This window comes from Pyrgilauda ruficollis, unplaced genomic scaffold, assembly GCF_017590135.1.
Source record: "Pyrgilauda ruficollis isolate IOZ18807 unplaced genomic scaffold, ASM1759013v1 scaffold207, whole genome shotgun sequence".
Classification (NCBI taxonomy): domain Eukaryota; kingdom Metazoa; phylum Chordata; class Aves; order Passeriformes; family Passeridae; genus Pyrgilauda; species Pyrgilauda ruficollis.
The window spans coordinates 294,899-315,666 of record NW_024519985.1 but is presented as its reverse complement, the minus strand read 5'-3'; the positions used below and the strand labels follow the sequence as shown (position 1 = coordinate 315,666).

The window sequence follows — 20,768 nt, the reverse complement described above, 5'->3', positions numbered from 1 at the left end:
ACTCACTATTAACAGAGGCGTTTTGGATGTGGTGCTGGCAGTTCTGAGAGAAAATTCCATAGGATAGAGCAACACTGAATGTGTGTTCAAAACAGCAGCAGATTTATAAACTATATTTGATTTGAGGTATGAGGAAAGACAGACATTCTAGGGTTTTGGTATAATAATTACATCCTAGTGCTGACTATGTAGTATCTAAGATATTTGCAGTGTTCAAGACTAACACCTGGAATAGCATGATGGATTTCCAGGTCTCCAGTGTTAACAGGTGTGTATGTGCATCTGTTATTTAAATACTTTTGTGAATAAGATACTCCATAAATAAAAATATCAAACACAACTGCTAAAGTGCTGCTAAATAGCACTGAGAAATTTTGTAAAAGCTGAAAAAAAATCCACTCTAGCAAATGAATTGTTTGAACTCTTCCACCTCCCAGACAAGGAAAGCTTTGGATCATCTTAATCATGTCAAGTCATCTTTGAGGGGAGTTGGAAAAGTTTATTTGAATTTTAAATATAAATACTAAAATGTATTTAAAATATATATACAGCCCAGGAACTAAGTCATAGTTTAAAAAAGGAAATATTAGTTTAAGAATATTTGAGGTAGTAATTGTGTATTATGAATCTTCTATGTGGATAGCAAATAATGCTATCCTTGCTTATTGTGCCAGTGACCTCTCTGGTTGTAGCTGCCAGTCCTCCCTGAGCACCCAGATCTGTGTTGTTTTTGCTGTGTGCTGAGCGTTAAAACTCGCTTTTCTCTCTGTTCCAGGTTGTCCATGCACACAAGCCCCATTTCATGGCTTTACACTGTCAAGAATTCGGAGGGAAAAACTATGAAGCTTCAATGTCTCACGTGGACAAGTTCGTGAAGTAAGTGGCAGGGGCCACAGCCTGGCCCCTCGGGCCGGGGACAAGGGCAGGAGCGGTCATTCAGCGCTGGAACATGCCGGGATTGTTCATCCCGGTTTGGTTCATCCCGGTTTGGTTCATCCCGGTTTGGTTCATCGGGCTGGGAGGGAGCGCCGCGGCCGCGCGCGCCCTCTGCTGGCGTTGGCGGGCGCTGCGCGCTCGGGCTGCGGCGCCGGCAGCACGAGTGCCCCAAATTGCCGGAGTGTTGTCGGCAGCACGGACCCGCGTCCTTCCCAGTCGTGTCCAGTGGCACTGGGAAGCTCGCGGGGTTCATCCCGGTTTGGTTCATCCCGGTTTGGTTCATCCCGGTTTGGTTCATCCCGGTTTGGTTCATCGGGCTGGGAGGGAGCGCCGCGGCCGCGCGCGCCCTCTGCTGGCGTTGGCGGGCGCTGCGCGCTCGGGCTGCGGCGCCGGCAGCACGAGTGCCCCAAATTGCCGGAGTGTTGTCGGCAGCACGGACCCGCGTCCTTCCCAGTCGTGTCCAGTGGCACTGGGAAGCTCGCGGTCCACACTGGAGGTGCGGCTGATGAGGGCAGCTCCGGAGCTGGCTGTGTCAGGGGACAGCTCTGCACCTGAAATTCACCCCAGAGGCAGAGGAAGGCGCTGGTTCCTCTGAGTGATGCTGAGGATGTCACAGCACAGAGCAATGCTGAGGCAAGGCAGTACATTTGTATCTCCTTTACCTGTTCAGTCTTTTATTTCTCTTTCAGAGAACTGTTATCAAGTGATGCGATGAAAGACTACAACAGAGCTCGAGTTTACCTGGATGAGAACTATAAATCACAGGAACATTTCACGGTAAATTTCTTTATTTCACGACTGTAGTTTAACCGAAGTTGAATTTCTCCTGTTTGGGATTTTTGACCCATGTGGGACTGTGAGCTGTTTCCATGCTGATGATGATGATGTTTTTACTACTACTGTGTTTTACTGTTAAGAGTGTTTATTCTGTGGCATGTGTACCTGCTGATTTCACAGGTGCATCCATGTAAAACGAGGAGAATGTCAGTGTGCAAAGCGTCTTTTGTTCAAAAAGACTAAGGTTGTCTAAGGTCTTTTTTCCTCCAACACTAACTTCGGTGGCTCAGAATCACCTTCCACTTCAGAGCCTGTCGGTGTCTGGCAGTGCGAGGTGGTGCCAGCACTGCTGTGATGAGCTGGTGACGAGCTTGGCAAGGGATCAGGGCTTGTGTAAGGGATCTCCAGAGCTGGCTCACAGCCTCACTGCCTGAGGCATGCTTGCATTAGCACATGAGTGGTGTGTTCAGGTCCCGTGGAGTGATGTGTGCAGGGCTGCCTTTCCTGCAGAGCAGAAAGGCTTGTCTGCTTGTTGCCAGGGCTGTGCATTGTGCCAGCACAGCCGCTGTTGTCCAAGTGATCACTGCTAGGTTGTATAGGAGAAAACAACCCTTTGGACATCTCCCTTCTTCCCAGGGCAGAAGCTTCCTTCTCCCCCAGTGTGCTGCTCAGAGGCAGTGGTGGGTTGGAGGAGCCTGGCTGGAGACCTGGTGCTGCCCGGCAGCCAAAGTCGGCACCTGGGACGGTTCAGGCAAAAAAAAAACAGGTGCCCAGCACACACACAAACCCCAGCTTGGAGGCATACAAGCTCAGGGAATAAGAACCTGGAAAGGTTTTTATTTTTTCCTTTTTTTAATAACTCTGGCTAGAAGCTCAGCTAAGATGAAACTGGAGGAGAGGAATCAGCAGGTTTTTTCCTCTTGCTCATCGGGGAAGATAAAAACAAGATTATCAGCTTTACTGAGCCTTAGAGGGACAAACTGCTGGTGGGTCACTAATGTTGAAACTGTACTCTGCAGGTGTTCAGAAAGTGCTGGTAGGTAAGAGCAGTAGCACAGAGCTGCATGTTTTGGAGTCATTCACAGGTCTGAGCTGCATCCAGATGATCCCACACCCTGGTGGTGACCCTGTGGGGGTCCTGCAGCACAGATCTCCTGGTGTGGGCAGGGGAGCTGCAAAGGGCTCTGCATTTACCTCATCTGCCTTCAGCCAGGTGAGCTCCAGAGCTCCCTTCCAGCCAAGACTTGTCTGTGATACAGGAAAAAGGGATAATCATCTGTGATCTTAATCTGGGAAACAGCATAGAAGACTAATGCAATCCATAACAAAATACAACTTTTTTGTGTTTAAGAATAATCACATACCTCACAGTATTGAAATTATTTTATTTAGCATGAGGTACATTGATAGGATTTGATGTCACTCCTATGGTGGATAAAAAGGCTTTTAGCGAGGTGGAACAAGAATCCCAATCAGAGCATGTGCTGTTTGTGTCTCTGTGAAGAACCCTGCATTTTGCAATGTCCCCAGTTCAAGAACTAATGTGGTTTCTTGTTCCACATACCAGCATTATTTTCTAGGCACTGTGTTTCTTGCAGTATTCCTCGATCACCTTTGTATTTCTCCCTTTCTTGTCTTAAATATTACTTTGCATTTTTTTTCTTCTAGTCCTTTATTTATTAAAGCTGCGCTTTCCAGGGGAAAAAAAAAAGTTCTGTCAACATAAAAGACAGCTAGTACCAGTGTTGTTTTCCATGGAAATAATGTAACCAAAACCATGTTCTTACTGTTTGGTTAAACTAGCCTCTGTTGAAGTGGTGACTGTAAAGATACAAAATGGGTTTACAGAAGTGTTTGATGTGTACTCCACATGATAGGCTGTTTGTAACTTTAAGAACCTTTTAGTGCTGGATCTGCTTAGTGTGGAAAAGGCAGAACCCAGAGGAAGGGCAATTATTCAATGATGTTTTGTGTTACTGTTACTGGGAGGAAATGCTGCGTGCTAGAGGAGTGTTTTATACTTTCATTGTTAGACTGTAGTAGTAGTGGCTTGGAACCAAAGCCCAAAAACCTAGAAAGGAGAGAGGGTGCACTTTCACGTTGAGCTCCTTAACCTTCTGACTTGTTAGAGTCTGCTTTTTGGCACTGAGTGATCCCAGTCTGCATTCACAGATCCTGGCACTGCTGTCAGGAGTCAAAGATTCATAGAAATGTTTTTTCACACTTGTGATTTGAACTGGCAGCTCTCCAGCTCCTCTGCTCAGTGTGTGTGTATGTGTGACTGTGTGAGCAGGGGTTTCACATGTGGTGTGTCCATTTAGGGTAAAGTTTTGGTCTTATCTCCAGTGCGGTTTGCCTTGTACGATGTCACGTGTCTCTGTGTTTCCTTGTTAGTTCTGTTTGATTGCAAAGTTCTGTAACTTCTGTGGGCTTTTTTCCATCCCTTCTAAGGCACACACTTGGCAGCAGATGGTAGCTTTGTCGTTATATTATTACCTCTCTGAAATAGAAATGTTTATCATATATTGCTGTATAATGCTATTTGCTTTAGAAAGGGAGAAGCCCAAGCAGTTACAGTTTGCTAACCTTTATCCCTGCTGCTCTCACATCCCCTTTTTTACCAGTTTTGGCATCACTTCCTCTGTAAGGCTTTCCTTGGCTTGGCTCCTGCAGAGCTAAACCAGATTTTGCTGCCCACAGTTACTCAGCTTGGTGGTGATAGGACTGGCAGCAAGATCTGAGACAACACTGTCAGCAGCCTCTGTCTCCAGCTCACAGCAGCACAGGTGCAAATTCCACATGAGAATAGGAAACCAGCGTAATAATGAGGTGTCTCTAGTGGAGCCACTTGGTTTTAAAAACTAATAATCCACATTGTATGAAGGATCAAAATGGATCATTTTGCATCATCCCAGACGTAAATCTTAATTACCAGGATTTGTCATTTATGGTCACATATACCAAATCTGATGTACCAGCAGCTGGTTTTAGTCTGGGGAGCAGGGTAGGTGCCGTGATGAGAGAGAGAGCTGTGGTTCAGTGGATTGTGTTTGTTCTGCTAGGAAGGATGGTAGGTGAGACTCTGTGGGATTTTCTTCCACTCAAAACTTACTAAAGACATGCACAGAATAAACCCCAGAGCTCAGGACCGAGGTTCCTGTCCCAGGGCAGGGGCCAGCCTGCAGGGAGTGGCAGCTGGGCTTTCCTTAGGGCCCGGCGGTGGGGCAGCAGGGCTGCCACGGGGTGCACGGGCATGCAGCAGTTCGTGTCACGCCTGGGAGAGGCACAGCTGCTCTGAGTTAAAAACGATAGAATGACCTGAAGATGAATCCCTTGGCAGAGAGCTGCTGCAGTAGGGCTGAGGCGTGTCAGCACTGGGCAGGGGCAGTGCTGGAGCTCACAGCAGATGTGGATGAGCGTGGGGGGTGACCGCTCTGCAGGCTGACAGTGGCTTCCTAGAAACTTCAGATTAACCAGACTGGCAGCTGTGCTGCTGTTTCAGTTCTGACTGGAAATACCAGTAGCAGTCGAGTGTAGATAAACTGGCTCATGTGCTAAATTTCAGACACTGAAATAACTTGGTAAAGCTTTGTGAAACACAGCCTCCTGTAAATCCCTGCTTAAAAGCATGGTACTTTCTTTTGTTGTATAAAATGTTATATAGGGGTAGATCTTGATTTCTGTCAAAGAATGTACAATTACTGAAAAGACAGATATAAGAAGACTGAAATAAGTAAAAATCAGAGAAGCTGAAAAATTCAGTACATGGCGTTTTTTATTTGTGACTATACTGCATGGACTTCACTTGTAATAAAACAGGTCTTTGCAGTTCCATTGATTTTACCAAACATCCCATTATTTACATTCTCTGTTAATTTTATTGTATTTGGTATATCTCATGTAAGGGGTAAATTATAAATCTTGTCACTTTTCTATGTGAAGAATTACTCAAAAATAGTTGGGTGTGTTGAACTTTTGCATGTCAATACTTCTTGAATAACCCAAGTTAATGGTAAATAAGGTGGTTTTTTTCTGGAATAAGAAAATGTACTGAAGGTAAATATCAGTCAGAAATGCATTGATGTTTTCATCAAATCCATAACTATTTTTATATGAAAACACATCAGTATAATCAGTGACATTTTTATTGTAATGAGATCAAGTCTAGTTGTGTTTTGTGCCATGTATTTATTGATTTCTGGAGTACTCAGTTAAGCTCTTACATTACTTAGCAAATCCTTGGCTTCCTTTTCATTGTTCAGAGAAGGCAGAGGAAGCTCCTGTGTAGCTTAAAGCCTTCTTGCTGCACTGAGCGTGTGGTTTCTGTAGGCTGGGAGAGAATCTTCCCTGGAGTACATCAGTCCTGAGGACTCCTGGCAAACCAGACCTCCAAGGGTGAGCTGACCACCAGCTCCTGCCTGGAGCGTTCAGGGAGCATTTTGGGAGCTGTGTGGTTGGCACAGCCCTTAGCTGATGGGCAGAACCATCTGCACAGTGGGGTAATTGCTCTACTTCCCAGTACAGGTTTATTTAAAAAAAAACCAAAGAGTCCTCCATTTTCTGTGTGCCTGCCCAGGCCCACAGGTGACCTTGTGATGAACAAATAGAACAAATAGCCACTGGGCTCTACATGAGGTGTGCTGAAGTTCCAGCCACCTCCTCCTGGTAACAGTTCAGTGCACTGCAATTAGTTATGCATATAGCAGGGTTTCATTCAAATTAAAAAAAAAAAAAAAAAAAAAAAAAACAAAACAAAAACCAGCCTTTCAAAACCAGCATTTCTGACATTAGAGACATGTTTAAACAACACCAGAGCCTGAAGCTGCAAGCAGAATTTTATCAATACCAGTGGATTGAAGGGAGATTGCTGTGCTTGCCCAGCTCCCCACATTAAATGGTGGGTTTGCTGAGATAATGATTGAAATGAAACTTCCCTGCAATAACCACCTGGGGGGTGGACAAAGTAAGTTATAAATAAAGAATACTCTGGTAACAGGCACTTTTCTGACAAGCTTTCTTCCCACAGCCCTGCGCTTCCCCGAGGCAGAGAGGCTCGGGGTGCTGAAGAGGCAGCAGTCAGTCAGTCAGTCGGCGCCCGTGCGGTCTCTGCACGGCAGGGATGCTGGGGACGGGGAGCTGAACGTCCCTCTGGCTGCTGGCTGCCCCTGCCGTGTGGCCGTGGCCCTGTCCCAGCCTGTCCCTGCAGCCGTGGGGCAGGACGGGCTCGGCTGGCCCCATGCAGCAGCCGGTGCTCCTCGCGGGGGTGCTGACACCAGACTGGGAGCACTGAGGATAAAGCAAGTCCGGGCGTGGCCAGGGTGTGCACGAAAAGGCTGTGCTTTCTTTTTTTCCCCCTGGATTGTTTTTACTTCACACACTCTGTGCTATTATTTTTTTTTTTAATGTAAAATGGCTCTTAGTCCAGGGTGGATAATGCCTGGTAGCCTGCAGCAGCATCCAGGGCAGACCTTTGCTCCAGTCACTATCCTGAAGAGCAATAACCTGAGCCAGCATGACGGGGGCTACAGTGGGGAGCAGTGGTCCTGAGAATACAGATAGGCAACATGTTATTCAAGTGTGTTATTGTACCTTAAAATTATATCTGCTCGTTACTGAGAGAATAGTAAAGTTAATTTTTGTTAGATTAATGATACTTGAGTAATATTTTTGGTTGAGCTGAGTTCAAATAATTGGCCATTAATTGAAAAAGGAAATTGAAATGAATTTATCTTACACATAAATCCTGTCGTAGTTATTAATGCGTCTTAGAAAATATCGTCCTGTTCCCAGAAATGGATGGTGTACACTGATTCTCTCGAGCGTATTAGCTCTGTCAATTTAGAGTTTGGTTAAGTAAAAAAGATGATTTAGGAAGAGAGCTGTAATTGAATTGAATATTGAGGGAATTCACATGGTGATGAGTTCTCAGCCCACTTCTTCATTAACAGTGTTACAGGAATGTTCAGAGTTGGCAGAAAGGCAGGATTTCCCCAGGAGATGGAGCTGGAGCTCCAGGCTGCAGTGCCCAGGTGCGGGCGCTGGACACCCTGCAGGATCCCCCGGAGCCCCGCGCTGCGGCTGGGGACACGCTGGGGACACCCTGCCAGCGGGCTGGGAGGGCACGATGGACACACTGCCAGCAGGCTGGGAGGACACGCTGGGGACACGCTGCCAGCGGGCTGGGAGGACACGATGGGGACACGCTGGGGACACGCTGCCAGCGGGCTGGGAGGGCACGATGGGGACACGCACACAGAGGGTGTCTTTCAGGGGCAGCGCTCTGGCTCTGGGAGGCTCTGCTGCTGCTGGGATGTCGATCACAGTCTCAGATTTGTCACTGTAACCCACTGCTGAACAGGAGACTTCAGAGTGTGTTTTCTTGCTTCTTGTTTACTGTAATCTTGAAGTGAATGTTCTTTTACTATTCACATGAGCCTGTTTCCAACTTATTCTTTTCTCCTCCCTCTCCTTTCCATAGAAAGATAATTTGTATATCAGTGTTTATTTTTATACTGTTATCTGTAAAAATTATGCCAACCCAGAGAAGTAGGAATTTGTCTGAGTGGGTGGCAGCAGCACTGCTTGGCAGGATGTGATGATCTCTGGAGGGAGGGCTGGAGACTGGGCTGTTCTGCAAGTGCAGGTGATGCCACAGAAAGAGCCACGAGTGTCATTCAGACTCTCTTCTCAAATTAACTCCTATGAGGTTCATCCAGGGAACAGTCTTCTGGGATGGAGAAAAGTCCAGACTCCTTTCTAAGAGGCACATACAAGAAACCTGCAAGTGTTCTGTCATCATCAGTCTCCCACATCACTCCTGAGCAAATGCTCCCCTCTGTCTCACTGTTGTTTTGTTTTCCCTAAGTGATAAGTTAGTATAAATATTTTTAAACAAATCTTACTCTGCCAGTCCTTTGGGATTTTTTTGTTGGTACTCAGGCACACGGAAGCATGTGTAAGGCTAGTGGCAGCGAGAGGGTGCCCAGGTGGTCTTGGGCAAGAGCTGGCAGCAGAGCACTGGTTGTGTGTGAGTGCTGGCTACTTGGGTACTTGTGTGATCTTTACTTTCTCCTAGCTCCACTTCCTAGGCAGAATAAAAGAAATCAAGCCGTTTGAAAAACATGTTAGTATTCCTTATAAAGGCCCTAAAATGTCAGAGGCAGATCTCCAGCCATGTGCTTGCATGCACAGAAGTGCTTCTAGCGCGGTGTGTGTGGTAGAAAAATGGAAATGGAAAAATGAGAATTTTAAACCTGTTTGTAGGGAAAATGCAAAGCAGGATGGAGCCTCGTGGTGGCAGTGCCTGCCAGGGATCAGGGCTGGTACTGCACTTGGTGGAGACTGGTTGTGCACATGTTCCAGCAGTTCTCACCTCACTGTGTCCATCCTCATCCTGTTCATCATCTTCATTGTAGCTCAGAATCCTTTCCTTTTACAAATCCTTTAAAAAAGCCTCCTGCTTTTTCAGGAGTTTTGGTCAAATACACGTTTGGGAGCTTCTTGAAATGTGTGTCACGAAGTTTGACCTCTTCATTAGCTTCTGTCTTCTTTTAATTGAACAAAAATGAGTTTGTGAAGAAAGCTGGTGAATGTCAAAGTTAATCCTACAGCTTCTGACAAAATCCTGGAGAAATGGTTATAGAAGTATTGTCATTCTGTGACATGGACATTTACTTACAACCACCTGAAATGAAACCTCCCACTTAATTTCTTAGGGAACTAAGTTGTCTGTCAGGTAATGTCTTCTGGTGTCTTCTGAGTGGGAAATGGAATTTGAAAGGTGTTGCCACAGCAAGAACCTTCGTCTGGTTTTGAGTTGTCTTTTTTCCTATGCATTTTTGAAATATATCTCTTAACCCATCAACACAGTTCTTGTTGGGAGGGCATGGCTCATCTTCCACCTGTTTTCTGACAGTTTTATATAATTATGAGAGGAGGAATAATTACAAAACAGTGAGGGATTTCACAGATCAGTAGCCCAGTAGTACAGCCATGCGTGCATGTCTGTTGCTTACAGATGTGCTGGTGCTGAGAAAATCGGTTATAAAGTGGCTTCTTTATCCACAGAATTGTTACACTGTTTTGTATCAGCTGTGGAATTCGTATATATAATTGAATTTTCTATGGGCTGTGGATTTTACATTCAGAATTTCATCCTGCATTTGTGCAACAGATTGCTTGGTTAGGGAAAAAAAATATTTGTAAAGAATAATTACAACCTGTTTTTGTAGGAATACATCTATTTAAAAAACAGCTGCAATACTTGAAATTAAATTGTAGACTATAGTCTCTGATCATAAGAAGAAATCAACTATTTTAAGCTTTTAAAGTTTAAAAAAAAAAAAAAAGCCTTTTCTGACTGCTGCTGCAGAGGTGAGGCTAAAGCAAAGCCTAGCTCTCCTTTCCGGCAGAGCCTGCTGTGGCTGGCGGTCCTTGGCCGGCGCTCCCGGCACGCGGGCAGCCCCGAGCCGGGTGTCCCCGCCGCCGTGTCCCCGCTGCGGGGCTGGGGGACCTGTGCGGGGCTGGGCTGGGAGCGCCCGGCCGAGGAGGGCGGCTGCCGGAGAGCGGCTGAGGGCAGCGAGGCGGCCGCGGCCCCCGTCCCCCTCTCCGGCGGGCCCTGTTCCCCGCTCCGGCGGGCCCCGTCCCCCTCTCCGGCGGGCCCTGTTCCCCTTAGGGCAGCGAGGCGGCCGCGGCCCCCGTCCCCCTCTCCGGCGGCCCTGTGCCTTGCTCCGGCGGGCCGGTGTCCCCCTCTCCGGCGGGCCCTGTCCCCCTCTCCGGCGAGCCCCGTCCCCGCTCCGGCGGGCCCCGTCCGCGCTCCGGCGGGCCCCTGTCCCCGCTCCCGTGGGCCCCCGTCCCCGCTCCGGCGGCCCTGTTCCCCTCTCCGGCAGCCCTATCCCCCGCTCCGGCGGCCCCGTCCCCGGCCTGCCCTCGGCCAGCCCTGCCCGCGGCTGCTGGAGGGAGCCCGCGGGCCGGCAGGGTGCCGCAGGCAGAGCGGCACAGGGGATGTTCGGGATGGACAGTGGTTGCGGTTTTGTTTTGCTCGTTTGGTTTGCTGTGTGCCGCGGTCGGAGCAGCGGGAAGCCCTGAGTGCCTGGGCAGTTGCCCGCCCTGGGCCGCCTGCGGTGGGTCACCTGTGGCACTGCCTGCCGCAGGGCGAGCTGCTCCCAGTGCAGGAGCAGGTGGCATTTGTGTTTGCTTCTGCCTTGTTGCATATTTAATTACTGCATGTTCTTAAAGTAATTTGACCAAAGATTTATGGAAGGAGCTATTGGTTGGCTCAACACATACCTCAAACAGTAAATCGTGTCAGTCATCTGCCATTTGTTTGACAGCTCTACTTTTGACAGTCCAGTGATATTGCCAACGTATTTCCAAGGCTTTGACTTGGAGTCCATGGCAGCTTAAGACTTGTTGCCTGCTTTTTGTGTGAAAGTTCTCCATTTTTACTTAGCTTTTCCCCTTTTGTTATAGTACATAGTGCTTGAAGAACATAGAACTTAAAGAAGCACACATCTCTTGAAGAATAATTTGGTTTGATAAATTTGTTATGTTCAAACAGTAAAGAATTTTGAGGCAAAGCATGACTAGCAGAGATTCTCACTTATTGTGAATGGAATAAAAATTTTGTTTTCTCGCCATTTATTTTAATACAGTTTCTTCGCAGCCCAAGAACATAGCAAATCTTCCGGAGGTGGAAGGAAGGAAATTTCCGCGGCAGGGGAGCTGGGAGCGGGCTTTGCAGGGCTAAAGGCTGTCTTGGTACAGGCACAAGGCTCACGGCTTTGATCGTGGCATCCATCCCCTCCCCGAGCGCTGGGGCTGGCACTGCTGTGCCCGGTGTGTCTCTGCCGGTCCCCAGGCCCCTGCCGGGTGGCGCTGGGCGCAGCGGAGCAGCACCAGCCCGGAGACGCCGCCGCTGCCCCGCTGTGTGCGGGGCGGGCCCGGTGCTCAGCAGCCCGGTTCAGTGCGGGCCCGGTGCTCAGTGCGGGGCCGGGTTCAGTGCCGGCCCGGTGCTCAGCAGCCTGGTTCAGTGCGGGCCCGGTGCTCAGCAGCCCGGTTCAGTGCGGGCCCGGTGCTCAGTGCGGGCCCGGTGCTCAGCGCAGGGCCGGGCTCAGTGCGGGCCCGGTGCTCAGCGCAGGGCCGGGCTCAGTGCGGGCCCGGTGCTCAGCGCAGGGCCGGGCTCAGTGCGGGCCCGGTGCTCAGCGCAGGGCCGGGCTCAGTGCGGGCCCGGTGCTCAGCGCAGGGCCGGGCTCAGTGCGGGCCCGGTGCTCAGCGCAGGGCCGGGCTCAGTGCGGGCCCGGTGCTCAGCGCAGGGCCGGGCTCAGTGCGGGCCCGGTGCTCAGCGCAGGGCCGGGCTCAGTGCGGGCCCGGTGCTCAGCGCAGGGCCGGGCTCAGTGCGGGCCCGGTGCTCAGCGCAGGGCCGGGCTCAGTGCGGGCCCGGTGCTCAGCGCAGGGCCGGGCTCAGTGCGGGCCCGGTGCTCAGCGCAGGGCCGGGCTCAGTGCGGGCCCGGTGCTCAGCGCAGGGCCGGGCTCAGTGCGGGCCCGGTGCTCAGCGCAGGGCCGGGCTCAGTGCGGGCCCGGCGCTCAGGGGCCCGGCTCCCCAGCGGGCGCTGTGGGCACAGGGGCTGTGATTCCCCACCCGCTGTGGGGGATGTTCACTCTGAACATCGCCGGGCCAGGCTGGGCTGGGGGCGAGGGGGCTTCCCAGGAGCGGAAAGGAGAGCAGAGCGTTGCTCGGTGCCCGTGGTCAGCAGCTCATCCCTCCGCAGTCTCTTCCCGCAGCGCTGCCCTGCCGGCAGCGAGTGTTTTGTTCGTGCTGCGTTCGGCACTCTGGGGAGCACCTGCTGGGAAGTGTTGTGGGGTGTATCCACTCGGAGCCGACCCTTGCCTTGTAACGCGCAGGGATCCTCGCCGCCCTCTGCTCGGGCTGCCGCTGTGCCCGGCCCCTCGCTGCCCAGTGCCCCCCGGCTGGCCGGGCCATCACAGGGGCTGCGGCTCCAGGGCTTCTGAGTGAAGGCTTGGGAAGTGCTCAGAGGATGTGCTGTATTTAACAGAGCAGAAGGAATGGTAGTGGAAAACAGCGTTACCTGCTCAAGTAATTGAGGATCTGACACAAATAATACAGGAAATACTTTAAGTTTTCAGTGCCTCACATGGGGGTCCTCTTTAGAAATTTGGGCACCTAGTTCTCAAGTTTTGTCTTTTTACAGAAAAAAAAGCCTAAGGTATGGAGCAGTCGGAAATCCTGTTTGCATTTGTGTGTGGTAGGGCAAAGGGCAGGACCAGTTACACAGAGCTTTCATGTTATTAACAGCTCTTTTCAGGTAATGCATGTGTGGAATTTGGTTTGTGTGACAAAATGTTTGATGTGGAACAGCTCTGGCTTTTAAGAAAAGATGTGAGATTGGAAAATATGAAAATAATTGCTTGAGAAATTATGAAATGCTGCTTAAGGCACTTGGTAATGTGTTTGTCTGAGGCACTGAATTAATACTTAAATAAGATCGGTGTGACTGTAGAAAAATCAGATGTATGGTGTTTACTGACAGAAATTAATGGGTTTATTAATGTTTGAAATAACGTTATAATGCAGCATTTGTAGCCAAAAAGAAAGCAATCCACGAGGCTGCTCACACCCTGACTGTGGACATCGTACGGCAGTCGGGTTTCACTGCGCTGCTCAGCGTGCAGAAAGGCTGGGAATGCAGCTCTTATTTCACAGTGAAATAAGAACTAACGGGAGCAGAAGATGGAGTTGTGTTGTGTCGCCTGACCGTGTCTCAGGGTACGGCAGTTGCTGTGGAAGACACTGCACGTGCAGTTTCCGAGGGAAAAGCGGTAGGGTTCTCACAGCTCTGAGTGTGCTGAGCGGGGTGAAGCCTGCAGGCTGTGCTGGCAGAGCCCAGTGGGTTTCGGCAGTGGAGCCGTTCCCAGGGACAGAAGCCAGTGACAAAGGCCCAGCAGACAGCGTGTGTGCCTTCAAGGGCCGTGAGTGCTCGGAGGTTTGGGCACGAGTGTTGAAATGCCTCAGACACTGACTGCTCCCTTACAATGTTTGCAGCATACAGACCCAAACTAGAACCCTCTGACACTGAGGAAGTGTTTCCACTTCGTTTTAGAGGGCTTTCCAAGTATCTATTGATCAGTGTTCCCTAACAGCACAGAAATAATGTGTCTAATTTAACTGGCCACATGGAAGAGTATAGAAAAAACATTAGTTATCCCTTGAAAGGCTTGGAACGTCGATAGGAGGACATAACATTAATGACTTTCCTATACACAAGCTTCAAAAATGGCTAAATGAGGAAGAAATTACAAATTTATTTTCCTATAATTTCAGCAGTTGTCTTGTTTTACTGCACCAGTAAAGCATTAAGCAATGAAATGTCAAACAAGGAGTATTTTCCTGATAATTTGTCTGACATGCAAAGTGTGCAAAACAAAAGAGGAAAAGGTAAAAATGTGGGGTTTAGTCATTTTGACAAGTTTAGTGATTTTTGCTCATGAATTCTGGCTGAGACACTGCTGCCTCTGTCCAAACAGTTCCAAATATTGCTATTTACTGAGTGGCTCACTGTACAGGAGTAGCTTTGTGTCCCAGTTCTGGCCTTTACACTGAACACAGATTGCCATATTGGCCATAATTTATTAACATAAATAAATGTAGCAAAACAAAAGCAACTGATCGTACACATTTTTTTGAATAAACAGGATAAATACCAGGTCTCCAGAGGTGGGTAATAACAGTTCCAGTTGGGAAGGGTTGTTATCTGTTCCCTTCTTTTAGTTGTGCATACCAAAGGAGTTTAGGATTGGTTCCATTCTGTTCCATCTTTTCCAGGCAAATAAAATACGTGTTTGGAGGAAAATGTAAAATCTGATTTCTGAATGAAGTAAAATCACTGTGAACATTGGTTCTGGGCATTACATTGGTGGGCATGACTCCTGGATTACCCACAGAGCCTTCCCAGCTGGTGTGTCCTGTGCAGGGGTCCCTCCCTGGCAGGGCTGCTGGGGAGGGCAGGATTGCCCTCAGGGTTTGGGTGTGCTTGTGCCAGCGTGGTCTGGGTGTCCTTACAGCCGGACTGTTCAGGTTGTGCATCTTTCACCTCTTAGGTTTAGTGGAGAAGCACTCATCCTAACGTTTGGAAAAGGCTCCCATCTCTCACAAGGAGGCATGTTTTTGTTGAAAGTTGTTGCTGTACCAGGGTTCAGAGACATCCGTGTTATTTTTCCTCAAACTAGAAGGTTTCTCTTATACCTACTTTGTAATGAGCATAGGAAAAATTGTGTATAAGCAGGAATTGGCATCTGAAAAGTGGATTCCGTTTCTTCCAAATAACAAGGTCAGTAAAGGAGCAGTTTTATTGGGGGCAGGAAAGGGAATCAGCTTGTCCAAGTGGGAGCACCAAATGATATAAATACCATGGAAGGTGGAAATTTGTCTCGTACAGTGTTAGGGCTGATCTTTAATGTCTGTGCAAGTCAGCAGATGTGCCAGTGATGAGCCAGTCCATGTCCCTGGAAGCAGGCTGGGACAGCATGTGCCTGTGGGTACAGCTCATGGTCATGGAAGTTGTGGGAAATAGGGCTGTCCAGAAACTGGGCCAGAATTCGCATGGGCCTCCTATTAAAATTCATAGTTGATGGTTTGACCACTTAGAGTGGAGCAGTTTGGGGGGTTTGGACCATGGATTAAGGAATTATGTAAGGAAAGGAAGTCTGCATGGGTGGGTAACGTGTGAGAACGTTGGGAACAAAGTTTTAGTGGTCATTAAATGTATGTGCCCTGGGGGGTAGAAGAAGACTATGTAAATCATAACTTTAATCTAAAAACCCAATCAAACCAACACATACACACACACAAATACCAAAAACTCACAACAAAACACAAAACCCTCTAACTCATTTTGCAAGAATTTTTGTTTCTCTCAGCTAATTACAGTAATGGCTTACTAAACCTAGGCTCGGAAGGCTGCAGTCTTATATGCCTTGCATTCCTGAAAAGGTGTCCAGAAAAGATGGAGTATTTCTGTACTGACTCATTTCTTTGTGGAACAAAGAGAGTGCAGATCTGCGCACTGGGACGCTTGGGCTGAACCGGAGCTTGTCTGCTGCACGCACTCTGGACCTTCACTCCATGGGAGCGTCCTCCCTCCAGACTCGCCCTCTGGGCAGGAACAAGGACTCCCTTCTGGTGGTACCTCTGATTAGCTTTTGGCCAGCAGTGGGAGAACACTTGCCTGTGGGCCAGAGACTTCAGAGTTGAATGGGGAAGGAAGGGATGAAAATTTAATTTGGAAGCTGCTGTTTTCTGTGGAAGTGCAAAACAGCTTGCTTCTTTGCTATAAATTTGTATTGACTGGCAGTTTCTCCATGTAGACAAGGGTTATTCTTCTGTATGTGGAAATGATTTTTTGATGGACAAAAAAAAAAAGTATCTCCAGTGGTCTTGAAAGAGTGAGAAAAATCTGAGCTAAAAAAAATCAGAACACTTGGAAAATACAAACTTAAAAAAACTTAGATGAACCAATCCTAAACCAGGCTGTGAAACTGGAGACAGTCACTTGGCAGTCATTTCTTAGGATTTCCAGTGCACCACAGCTCTGCTTCATTTTTGTGCCATTAACTATAAACCAACAAAATACCACTTGCATAGGGTTTGTAAGTCTTCTCAAGTCATGCAGCAGGTATTAACATGCCAGTAAAATGCTGTGTGTCTGTACAGGCTGAGTGGAAGGATGTGTTTCTTAGCAAAGATGGCACAATGGAGAAGTCTGAGGAGCATTATCCAAGGTATGTGTCTGCATCAGAGCACATGTAGTGATGATTTTTTTCCAGGGGCCTTGGACATGTCCTCCGTTTTCAGCCTTTCTCCTAGGTGAGAGATAGCAACTCACAAACTTGTTCACTGCGAGGCTTCCAAATAGCCCCTGGGAATACCAGGTTCCTAGGGCTAGTGTCAGCCAGGTTTTAGTGTTTGTTTTCTGATCTCCTAATACTAACATAAGAGTAAAAAATGTCATTTATCCGCCTGGATCCCCTTGGTTTCTGACTGACAGAGATCAGCAAACCTGAATTACTGAGTTGCAAGATTTAATTTGGAAATTAGATGCTTTGCAGTGGAATCCAAGGACTGTTCCTTCTAAACAGTGTCACAAAAACACAGGTGACCGTCCAGACATTTGGGATATTTGTCAGTCACTGCAGTTCTCCATTTCCTGAATCTAGAAGAACTTACTGACTGGAATGTAGAAGTGGGCATCAGCCCCTCTCCATACAGAAGAGGCATACTGGGAACAACGTGCTTGGGCGCTGTGCATGTCCCCACGAGTCCAGGGAAGTCTCCTTACCCTGACTTTGTAGTGCTGCTGTCAGTAAGCCAGAAGCTGCTGGCTTTCAGTTAATGTCATTACATAAAGCTGCTCCTTTAATATGACCTTTAGCTCGGATACATAATTTGGAGAAATAGTCCTGCATTTACTTTTCAGTTAGTATTCTGGAACACACCCCAGGAGGATGAGTGTCATTTATCACTCTTCCAAGCACAGGACTTCATGAAGGCAATTTTTTAAAGAGTGTGAGCTATTAATTATGCTGAGAAAAGAATGTGTTCCTTGGAGCAGTCCATCTTGCAAAGACACATTTCTTCCTTGTCTCTGCTGCTTATTTTCTAAGACACACTAAGAAGAAAGTGTGAGATGTCCTCATAAATGCTTCATGCTGGTAGATGCTTTTCCCATTTTGGTATCCACCTGGTTTCAAGTGAGCTGTGCTTATAAGGAGCTGATTTCTGCACTAAATAACAAGTAACAGCTATGCTGTCGTATCACCAATGACTTCTCGGGGCTGGACATCACCATTTTGTTACAAAATCACTTGTGGTGTCCAATTAGTGCTTGAGTTTGAGTTGTGGTTCTGTGATCATGAGAGTACTTTGTCCAGACAACCTAGTCAGCCTGCAGCAGGTACTTGTGCATTGCGTGCATGCCCAGGTAAACTTGTCTTCCCAGCTCTGCCAGCCACAAGTCCCACAGGCCTGCTCTCATGCCACCACACATCCCATCCCTGACCTCCATGTCACTGACCTGTGTACAGTAAAACCTGCAGTTAATGCTCTTCTCAGTATTTAGAAACACTCGTCCTTTTTCTGAAGCGCTGTGTTGGTGTCTGTGCAGCATCTGAGTCTCCTAGCGTGGAAGGGTGAGGCTGTTGTGGAAGGGAGGTTTGGAGGCTGTGTGTAAAAGATGCCTCTGAAGCCGCTGTGTCCCAGTGGAGGGCAGGCAGAGCCTCCCAGGCTCCCAGGGGTGGCTGTGGCTCCTGGAGCAGGGCAGATGTGGCTCTCCCAGCCCTGCAGCGCCGATCGATGGAGCCACCAGAGCCCACGAGCAGCCCCTCGTGCCACGGGGATCCTCCCTCCCGCTTCCCCTGTGCGCTCCACTTCTTCCAGCCACCAGAACAATATTTTGAAATTTATGGAAAATTAATTATCGATTACAGATGTGCCCTGGTTCAAGGAAGGTAAAAACGAATGGATGCATTTACGATGAGGGACGTAATCCGCTTTGTGAAACTGATTGTCTTCGGCTCTGCTCCTGCCCTCCCTCTCTTCCCTTCTCTCTCATCCTGCTCCCTCCCCCTTCCCGTACACCGGGTAAGAGACAGGCCTGATAAAGTGGGAGAAGCAAGATTGGTTTTCTAAGGGCACCAGGCCCTTCATGACCAGGTAAATCATGGGCTGTCTGGAGCTGGGGCTGGGTGATGACCTGCTCCCTGTGCCGCGGCACTGCACCCCCCTGCGGGACGTGATGATGTGCACCCGTGCGGCTGCGGGGGGCTGCAGTGAAGGTGAAACTGTCATATCGATCTTTTTAGCACTAAAATATGAGCCACTTTACTCCACTCCCCGATGCTGTGATGTGAAAAATAATAACTCGGATCCAAATTAAAAATATTGATCTCTGGAAGGTGTTGAAAGTAAATAAACACCTTCCGAAGTTTTCGGGTCAGCCAAGAAATGGTATTCAGCAATAAATGTGTCGGCATGTCAGAATCCAGGGTTCTTGATCTGTTTTTCCTTTCAAATTGATTTTTCATTACTTACTTCCTAAAAGTGTTGGAATTTGGTCCTCTACCGTTAAATCTCAGTGTTTGGGCAAATTATTTCTTTGGGGCTTATGAGGTGCTCCTAATCCACTCGGTCATTGATTGATTGATTTTTGACTCAATAAACTTGCATTACCCTTGCTTTATTTAAGGCTTCCATCATAATTTTTTGTACATTTAGGCTTGACTTTTTTATTTCCTTCTAACAGATGAGCTGACATTGGTCTATCAAACATGTGGGAAAACAATTGCCACAAGGTTAATTTTATTGCTAGCTCCATGCATTTTAAGTAGGTGCCAGGTATTTTCCACTCCAGGCTGATAAATTGCAGTTGAACCACTAAAGCATAAGAATGAACAGAAGCACTGTAGCAACAACAATAGAAACCCTATAGAAATGCATCACAGAGCATAAGCATTAAATGGATTATTTTTGCTTCATTGGTTTAACTTCATTTTACATCCGAGCAGCAATAGGTATGCGGCAGTGTAATGAGCTCTTTAAGCGGGACTTGCTGGGCCCTGGCGCTGCAGCACTGCGTGCTCTGGGCCTGGAGGTATTTAGGTCGTCCTGCTTAGTGGAAAGGATAAAATACAGTCACCTGCATTTTCAAAAAGTGTTTTCTCTTAAGAAGCAGCCAGGTGAGTTTTAGATATCAAGGTGTTCTTCTGAGCAGGTTTATTGATGTTGCTGCTCTCTGGCAGCTGTTGCGGCAATAGCAGAGCACCAGCTCAGTGCTGAATGCAGCAGGAAAGGAGAGTTGCAGCGGGCATGGGAGATGCTGTTCCACGAGCAGAGAGGAGTTTGGTCAGTGTTAGAAAACACCATGGGTCTGTCCTGCAGAGCCCTCCCTGCACCCCAGCTGTCCTCGAGTCACTGTTCGCACCCTCAGGTGTTTCCACAGGCACAAGTTCCCATTTCGCAGTGTTCCTTTCCTGGATCCACATCCTGGATCATGTGTTTATTCTGTTTAATTCAAGGCAACATCATCAATTAAAAGGCATAAAAGTGGATCTCTGTAAATTACTTGCTGGAGCTAATGGCAGTTTTGGTCATTGTCCACTTCCCTCCATAACTGCATTTCTTCAGCCAGGTTATTCATCAGCCATTGTTAGTGTGCAGGAGTTTGATTAAAATTCCTGGGGTTCATGCTATCTGGGGTTTTTTTAGACCTGTATCTGTTTTTTCGGGTATTCCTGTGACATGGCACATAAGTGTGCTCCCAGGGCTGTAAGGCTTACACATAGGAATCTGTAGGTACCACCAGCTCACAGGTGGGGTTCCCCATGTCCTGGGAAATCTGGCAGTATGCTTCATGTTCTTTCAGATCACTTGCGGTGAGGGAAAAGGGGAAAAAGAGAAATTTGACTTTTTACTAATGTGAGTGTTGTAAATGCAGTTTGTAAACCTGATACTCTTTTCCTTGTGTGTGCTAAATAGCTAAGATCCTGTGTTTATTTTCAAGGACATTTTTTCACTGCGGGTTAATGGAAATTCTTAGAGTTTGTTCATAAAAGATCCAGTTCAGTAATCAAAAAAATGGGAAAGGAATAAAAGTCTTTAAGAGTGTAGGCCAAGGAACCAGTAAAAGAGCAAAAAACCACAGGTTTACATGCAGTGATGTAAAGATGGAAGACAAGAAAGAATTTCTGACAGTCTTTAAATGTTGTCTCCCTCCTTCATAGCTTTGTAGTCATTGTCCTGTAGGCATCTTTGACAGCTGTGTCTAACACAGCAGCACTAATACATTTCTCTTTTCCTATTTAGGAATATTTCCAAGTGGAAAAGCAATATTAGATTCTGCTTTACTTTGGAAATTAAAGAGAGTACAGAATAGACTATCTATTTGGGTATTTTTCTCTATTTTCAAAAATGTTTCTATTTCGTTGGCAAAAAGGAGAACTTTGAACGTCATCGTCCTGACACCTGAAAATACCAGTGCCAGGGT

The 20,768-nt window shown here is 47.7% G+C and overlaps 1 protein-coding gene across 3 annotated transcripts in view; it reads left to right on the top strand.

Annotated features, from left to right (window-relative positions):
- Positions 1–20,768, top strand: part of INPP5A (inositol polyphosphate-5-phosphatase A) — a 138,660-nt gene that overhangs the window by 7,738 nt on the left and 110,154 nt on the right. For all 3 annotated transcript variants that reach the window (XM_041467349.1, XM_041467347.1, XM_041467348.1), the window contains exons 2-3: positions 776–876; positions 1,626–1,713. In XM_041467349.1, the coding sequence (XP_041323283.1) occupies positions 803–876; positions 1,626–1,713 (162 nt within the window). In that variant the 5' untranslated portion in view covers positions 776–802. The remainder of the gene's footprint in view (positions 1–775; positions 877–1,625; positions 1,714–20,768) is intronic.